Here is an 8,912-nt window from a genome sequence, read left to right as displayed (position 1 = left end):
GGACACAACCTCATGCACTGGCCTACTTGGAGTATTATCTCTATGGGGACGTAATGATATGACCGTTAACTGTTTGATCAATGAACAGATAAATAAGCTGCAGCTACGATTTCATAATATGATTTTAAAAAAAAAATCTACTGCTCATTTAAAAAAATGTCATCAGCTTCTGAAATACTACTTTAATAAATACTTCTACTACTAAGTTCAGATTTCTAGCTGGTGATTGCATGAAACAAGCAAATTGAAGATAAAATTGAAATTAATAATTAATTATCACTTTATATATAAAGTGATAATTAAAATTCTATAGAATTACCAAATAGCTTACCTAAAAGACCCATCAGTTGAACTCAGAGGAGAAAATACTTATGGAGGCTCAAAATAAAATATTACTATTCCTTCATCAATAGTATTACCACAAATGTTTAAATCATTTTAAGATCCATTTATAGTCTTCTCTGTTTATGTCTACTGGGGATGTGAAAGAATATATATAAAATCTTTTGATCTTTTTTTTTTTAATAATGATATCAAAGAATTTAGTTCTTTCAAAACAGTTCTGCAAACCAGAACAAACCAAACAGCTCTAAATTATAATGTGAATTTTAGTGCTGATTATTATTTGTGTCTGTGCTGACAGAAGACACAACCATGGTTCCCGCTGTTCAAGTATTTTATCTCTCAGAGGAGTTTATTCAAATCTAAATATTGGACGTGTTTCCAGTTTGACACTAATCTTTGTCAAGTAGCTAATGTTTCTTCTATTGTGACACACTTCCACTGATCCACAGACAGTAAACTGGAGCAAAACTATTGTGAAGCTGGACTTTTTTTCCCTCTTTTTTTTTGTATTAGAAGGATTAAATAATTGGCACAGGGGCTTTTTTTGTTGTTCTTTTTACACTATTGGGTATTTTAAAATGAAATACAATAAGTTATCAGAGTCCAAAGTGGGGACAGCGATTGTAAAACATGGACTGGATCACATTTGACTGTATGTGCATGGTTTTTCTCAAACAATGCAAAAACATGCAAGTATAAGTTTGACGTATGAAGCAGTGTAGAAGATGGATGGATGGGTACAACAATAACACAGGAAGCTGGAAATGTCAGCATAATTAATTATCACTTGCTCATAACCAGCTGCTCATAAATCATCAGTTGATTGATTCCTTATCGATTTCGGTACCATTTAAAATAATTGTTATGAAGCAGTGGTTATTCATTCATAACTTAATGCCTCATGCGTTTGAATCAGGTACGAAGAAGCCTGATTTTGTTGTTTTTTTTATTTACCATATCAAAATCTGCCTATCCTGCATGTTCATAAAATACAGTTTTAACAGCTGAAGCCATATACATTTTTTTCCCTGCAGTTCTGCAGCATTTCTATGATTTGTTTCCACAGCAGATTTCAACACTCGGGGAATTAATTTGTTTTACAGTTTTTCACTCTCTCGGCTCCTTCAGTATCCTCATCAGCAAGTATTTATCCTCGCAAATAGATATGTTTTCATTAAATACAAATTCCACTCTACAGGCCAAAACAATGTCTGCATATAATGAACTATTTGCAGTTCCGGGCCGCACAGATAACTTTTGTCTGTGGCAACCCCTGGGGGAAAAAAAAAAAGAGAGAGAGAGAGAGAGAGAGCAGTTGAATATACTTCAGTTTCAGCACAGACTTTTACTTCTAGTTTTTCCTTTTGTCTACACGAGTATCAATACTTGTCTGATGAATGTGTGGCTTTGTCACGTCTGGTTTGGTGCAGCAGTCCGTCAGACGAGGGAGAAGAAGAGGGACGCATGTTGCATAGAGACTCTTTACTCCTGGAACAAAGAACACGCTTCATACTGAGACATATTGCGAGGAAAAGGTTTACACAAGTGACAGCTGCAAGCTGACAGAGCTGTGAACTGGAGGGTAGCGGAGAGAAGTGACTGCGGCAGACTGATTTCACCTGCAAGGCCTCCGCTCAGTCACACCGAGCTGCTTCATGTGCGTCTGCGGACGTGTGAGTGTCGTCTAACCTGGATCTCTATCCTACACACGGCCGTACTGGACTCAAAGTAGTAGTTTTCCATGATTTTTATGTGAAAATGCAGAAGTTCCTAAGGCCATTTTTAGACAAGTATTTTGGAATATAAATAAATAATAGAAAGTGTGAATAGCACAGCTTTGAGTAGATTATTTTCAATCCAGTGTTAATTAGAACTCGCACCAACGATAAATAAGTGTTTTCAACAAGCCGCGCTGATGCACTTTGGGATACGTAGGGGACCTTTCAGAGAGTTTGACGCTCTATTTTAGTATTCACACGTCACAGAAGCACTTTCACGACGGTGACAGAAAGTGTGACCCACTTACCTGTTTAAGTCCTTTTTGTCCCCATTTTTTCCCAAAAGCCTGCGGGCTAAGGAAGAAGAATGAGAGGCGAGGAAGCCAGAGGGACGAGGAGGAGGAGGGGAAACGAGCGGTGCTGTATATGTCGAGGTGGAGAGAGAGAGAGAGAGAGAGAGAGAGGGAGCCGTATACAGTACGAGGATGTTTGACCCTCCCTTGATCAAACTGTCTGTTTCGGGTCACAAACTTCCCCCTTCTTTCCATAAATGGCTCCCAAATCTCTCGGTGCCTGTCCACCGTAATTCAGAGCACATGGGGTCAATGTCCACGAACGGCAACGACACGGCCCCTCTTTGTTTGCCATCAACCTCATCCCTTCTGTCAAAAGACCCTCATTTCCAGGGGGCCTGTCCCATTCAACCCCCCCCTTTTTTTTTTTTTTTCGTTTTTGTCCCTCCATTTTCCTCCCTGTGATATATCGATTGAGGGGAGGGCCACTTATTCCCCTCTCCAATTTTTTCCCTCAGTCCTTCTGGTGACCTAAATTCCCTCTTGTGTGCTCATTAATGAGCTGATGCAAGTCTGCCTTTCTCTGGGGAAGGTGGAAGATATTGAAAAAGCTCTTTGTAGGCCACGTCAATAAGGCGGGATTAATCATACATTGGTATGTGTGACCCATGGCTCTCTGAGCACACGTGCTGTAAACAGTCCTGCAGGTGCAGTAGCTCCTAATTTATGATAAGCTCTTTCATTTCAAAGAGAAAATAGTTTGTTCGCTACGTCTGTTTGAGACTGAGAAAATCCCACGTTCATGAACATCTTATCTCATATCTTATGGTAATGCACTCGTTTGTACGGTCTCCAAAGGAAAGCCTGTCGCAGGGAGTTCGTCTTGCTCAAGGACACTTCGACACAAGATGGAAGTCTTCCCGCTTTAGCAGCTGAGTCACAATCCTTCATACAGTAACTATGATGAAAAGGATCATAATGAGTTCGAAAAGAAACATTCCAATATAAATCTATTCCAACACATTAATAGAATATCATATTTGCCACAAGGGGGGGCAAGACGCTTTTCCAGCCACGAGAAACGATTTAAGAAAAGACTTTCTAGAATGTAAAGACAAAGCAGGGAACTGCCAACTGCTTTTATTTAAATGGTCCTGCTGTTGTACGAACACGGAGGGAACTCAAGGTTTGCGAAACAGTTTCATGAGCGGAAAGTTGCTGGTTTGAACACTCGGACCAGTAAGAGATTTTAAAGGAAACGAAAGTCACAGCTTGTCCCGACACTCATCACTACCTGCAGTCAAGAGGAGTGCAGAAAAATAATTAATACTCCAACAGACAGACACACAGATGAGAAAAAGAAAATAAAACTGATTTGTGTGATTATTTTCTTGCAGCTTAACACAAACATGGTCATATCATATGTCACCATTTCCCTTCAGTTCAAAGACAAGACGATTGTTCAAAGTTAATCGACACTTTATTAGAAAATTTAAATAATTGCAAATTGCAAGTGTGAATAATCACAGTTCTAATGAAGAGGCAGGTTGAAAAAGTAAAAACATACATGCTGCATGAACAAACAGTGGTTTATTAGGAAATTACTTATCAAAACCATATAAATAGACTTGTGTCATACGTTACAGGCTTGTTAGTAAACTTGATCATCGACATCATCGAGATGGAAGCCAACTGAGGGCACGAGTGGTTGTTTTCTCCCCCCCCGACAGGAGTCATCTAAGGCTTTGTAACATTGATATCTTGGCACAGTTCCACACATTACATCCGCACCTCATCAATACCCACGTCCCATTTAATAAAGTAGAGAAACATTCATTCTGCCAGGCAACATTAATTCTCAGCACTCAGTTCAAGTACAAACAGAAAACAAAACAAAACACCAACATCAGCTCAGAGGTAAACAGCGAACGTTTTCCTCTCTGCGGTTTGCTCACACGTTCCCCGTCCAGACTTCATTTAGCCGACACCATATGGGATCCCCATAGTGTTTATCACAGGCTTCCTCGTACTGTCTACACAGGAAGGCTGCAGGCAAGGCAGCACCAGTATCTACAAGGAAATGTACAGTGAAAGTCCACAGGAAGAAAAACAACAAATGGAAAAGTATTGATCGGTGCTCGAACTGGACGGTTAACTTTCAGCAGATACGTTTGTGTTGTGAGGTAAGTTAGCCGTTAAGTAAAATACTAATAAGGCAAATAATAAAAAAAAAAAATTGCCATTATGGAAAAGTGAATGATCTGACAGTTTAGACATTCGGTTGCATAGAGTTTTCTTTCAAGCAAAAACTTCTATATTTTAAGTTTAGTTCTCTTAAATGCATCATTTTTAATCTGAAGTATATTATTATTAATATCAACCTGCCGCCATGTTAAGGACTCATTTCTTGTATTGCCAGACAACTAATTATTAACTATTTGCTTCTGCTTTCAGTTCAATCAGGATAAATAGTCTTCACATCTTTGGATCAGACGTCAAGTACAATTTAATGGTGCAGATGATTTTACTTTGGACTCCACAGTTTAGCCTTTTCACCAAATCCCCCCAATATTCAGAGAATAACATCTTTGTATGTTTGATAGGAAACAAATAATTAGTAATTCTATCATTTTAGACACAGTTATGATTAACATTACATGGTAATTCAGATAATGTAACAACGTGATTGTCCAGCTCTTGTGACCTCTGCATGTAACTGTCTAGGACTATACAGTACACAGTGTTAGCCTAACTATCATCAAACATTTGATTAGTTACGTTCACGCTTCTAAAATAAATGTGTACAAGTATCTGATTATTTCAGTGGCTTGCAGTAAATCGAGTAGATTTCTAGGTGAGCAGAGGGGCGTCTTCGCCAGCCAAAAGAGAAACTTGAGGCTTTGACGAGGCTTGTGATCATTAATTCCCTGTGTGTCCCTGGCACGCTGGGTACAAAAAAAATAAAAATAAAAACTGAGCCGGAGGCCGCGACCGTGGAGCTTATTCTGCTCCGTTTTTAAATCAGTGCTCTTTGAAAGGTGAAGATTATCACATAGACATGAGGGTAAAAAAATATACATAACGGAGCACCTTTCGGGGAGTGAAACCTTAAAGGTACGGTATGTGAACATTTAAGTAACGTCACTAATGCACATCAGGTGGCAGTAATGAGTCAGTGCACTGGCAAGTCTTTAGTCCAGCTCTTTTCAATTTGCACTGTTTGTTAGTTGTTTTATTACTGTAATGAGGATGGGCTGGAGCTAACTGGTTAGCATGCTAACATAAACAACCAAGATTACGACACGACATTAGCTCAAATTCCATTGTGATCATTTTCTTTTAATTCGCTTATTTTGATGAATGTTGTCTTCGCATAATTTCCACACGGTCCCTTTTAATAATGGAAGTCTTCTGGCCTATGTTTTGGGCTTGTCTTGTTGTGATCAATTGTTTGTTAACGTGAAGCTTTCTCACTAGTGGCTCAGCTGAAATACAACCACACGTTTCTACATATCTGTCGCTTACTTTGTGGTAAATATGAGCAAAAATAAAAAACCAATACCAGTATTCAATCGGCAGTGTGTTCCACACCTGTTTTAGCTCGGTTTTACCTCATTAAGGACTATATTTGCAAAGCTCCCAGCCAAACGAGTGCAGCATTTAAATGAAAGTTTTGCTTTATTTCTTATTTTGTTTTTAAAGCCTTTCCTAATGCTTTATGACACAAGGACACATTTGTGTGTAGACCACATGAAATCTTTCTATGCTTTTATCATGCTTTTACACAAATCGGGACAGTTTCATCGGCCATGTGTCTTGTAAACGGCGGAATCATCTAAAATAGGCTCAAATGCAGGAATGAAAGGGTACCATGCTCACATGTTGGTCCACGTTTTAGTAATCTAATACAAAAAAAAAAAGACCCTGGTCAATGGCATTCAAAAGATGGTGAGGGTGCAAGGGAATCTGCATGAAAGAAACCACCTCAGATTGCTGAAGCCTCACTTTAACCTCAAAACAAATTTCATTATCCAGAATACAACCTGAAAGGCATCGCATATCGATTTGGCGAGAGCTACGGCACATCTGGTGATTGAAATTGCCCTCTTCAGTGAGAGAGGAGGCTCGAGGGTGAAGAGACACGGGTCCAGTCATTTGGGCAAACATCAAAGCAAACAGCGAGCGGCCGCAGACCATGTCTGATCATGGCTATTTACTCAAATAGCATGAATTATTGATGGGAAAATGTCTTAAAGAGACTCTGCTGAATACTGTAATGTGTCATCAGTACAATGAGAGGATCAGTGGACTGAAGATCAGGCATGTTTGATGTGAAGGCAATCTCACCAAAGCCAGCATCACAGAGAAGTGATGCAGGCAAGACTGGACTTCTATCTCAACACCAATAGTGAAAAAATAGGCGCACAAGGACGACAAAAGCAAAAACCAGACCTTTAATCTCCCTCAGGTGGGGTGTTTTAGCATGTCGTTCATGTTTTAATCTCTTGGATATGAGAAGTGGAGGTGGTGGGGGGAGAAGCCCACTACTTTTGTCATGAAATAATTTTTTGGGTTGGAAAAAAAATGATACCATCATGATATTGTTCATGGCTGTTTGGGATCCAAAGGCAATGAAAAGCATAACCCTTCTCCTGCCAGTTAGAGCCTTTTCATTTAAACTATCTGGTAAGTGTTTAGATCTAATTGTAAAGTCTTTTCTACTTTTGAAGGTCATTTTTCAAACATTAGATGATCTCGCATAATCCTCTAGTGTAATCAGCCCAAAAAATATGACTATTGATGAAATAGTTATTGGTTATATTCTATATTTTATCAAGATTTTATACACAATTAAAAAGGAAAAAAAAAACATGATGGAAAAAGGATTCTCCCTGACCCTCATATTGCTCTTGCTGTTTCCCCCAGTGGAAGCCTGCAGCATACTTGAAAGATGTTGCTATAAAAGCAAAATATTGGTTGGAAAAGAGTTTGTTTTAATATGCACAAGTTAAAACAAATCAAAAAATCAATTTCTGAGATTTCTGCCGCCTCAAGATGAATCGTTCAATGTTCTTCCGAATTAAACAGTAGAGCAACTTGTCTCTCAATCCGAAAAAAAAGAGGAACAGTACCTGCTATGATACTATCAGTAAACCAGTGAAGTACTTTATGTCATTGCGACGGTTTAAAATATAAAAACAACTCAATTGAACAATTAATTACACATTGTAACAGTGAAAAGAAAAGTGGGCTCCTCCTTCAATACTTGATTTTCAGTGGCCTGAAGTGCATATAGGAATTTGAAGATAAGTGAACATTTTGTGCCTCTCCCTCATGCATTAGTGTGTATAATAGAGATCTCAGGAATGGAGAAGTTAAAACTTGTGAAATTCAAACCTTATACATGGCAAGAAAACAGACGAGCAGAAAAAAATGTCGCCTAATTTGAGTGGAGTGATCGTTACCGAGTTTAAATATAGTTAAGATTCATCAAATCTAAGCATCCTAAGTGAGGAGATTTAGCTTTCATTGGCGTAGAAGTGATAAATATTTCATGGAAATAGTATCTCCTCAAATCCGCGTCTTTTAACTTCCTTTGAACTGGTGTGATTCGTGTCCAGCCACAAGGAACGATCTCAATATGAGAAACGACTGCCCTTCCTTCTGCTCTCTGAAAATACAGGTGTGGCTGCATGTTTGTGTTCACTGTTGTTCTGTGGCGCTGTGCGTTATGCTCCGCGCCTTATGGGAGCCGCGTTTTGTCAGCCACACAGTTAACAAGGCCAGGTTACAGAAGTCGGCTCCGCAACCATGGTCACTTGAGAGAAGGCGGAGCCGTGTTGGACAGACTGGAGAGAAAAAAATGTGGCGAGGACAGGCAGGTTAAATTGTGACGACCTGTTCAGGTGGAGTTCATCGGACCGGGCTTCGCTTAATGGACTGTTAAGAATGGACTCGCTGCTGTGACGGCTCTTCCAGCGCCTCGTCAGGGACGCCGGGGAACGGAGCGGGGCAGCTGGTGCGCGAGGTAATGGTGCAGACGCGTCTCCCCTCCAGCTCGTCCTCCTGAGGACAAAGGATGACAGTAAACTTACATCTCTGTTGAAGGCATTAAAGTTACTTTTTTTTTTTTTTTTTTTTAAACCTGAAATATGAACAAAATTACACTTTGGTTATAGAAGCATTAATAATTAGCTTTAATTTGCCAATATTAAAATGTGCGTCACTTACAAAATGAAGAAGAATGACCTGAATGCAAATTAATGAGTACCGACTGTAAATTATGCATTTGGTTGATTATTGAACTGGAGGCGCCGTTGATAACACATTAATGTGACTCACTCAGGTAAGTAGATCTTAATGGGTAGAGCTGAAAACTTTGTGGTCATTATCTCTAATGACAGCAGATTTCTTTATAATATCCCTTTACTGAATTCAGATGTATACAATCAGCTGATCAATTAACAACCATGCAAACCTCTGGGAGTGACATTATCCTCACCAGCATGTCTAATAATTCTGTATCTGCACCACATGTTATTTAATGAACCCATAT

The 8,912-nt window shown here is 39.2% G+C and overlaps 1 protein-coding gene across 1 annotated transcript in view; it reads right to left on the bottom strand.

Moving 5' to 3' along the window:
* Nucleotides 1-3,927: 3,927 nt before the first annotated feature.
* The window catches only part of pnpla7a (patatin-like phospholipase domain containing 7a), a 29,510-nt gene continuing 24,525 nt past the window's right edge, over nt 3,928-8,912 (bottom strand). The window contains exon 36 of the mRNA XM_080510459.1: nt 3,928-8,422. Coding sequence (XP_080366585.1) covers nt 8,300-8,422 — 123 coding nt within the window. The 3' untranslated portion in view covers nt 3,928-8,299. The remainder of the gene's footprint in view (nt 8,423-8,912) is intronic.

Source organism: Blennius ocellaris (genome assembly GCF_963422515.1).
Source record: "Blennius ocellaris genome assembly, chromosome: 15".
NCBI lineage: Eukaryota > Metazoa > Chordata > Actinopteri > Blenniiformes > Blenniidae > Blennius > Blennius ocellaris.
The sequence above is the reverse complement of the archived record's forward strand: the minus strand, read 5'-3'. Positions and strand labels throughout refer to the sequence as shown.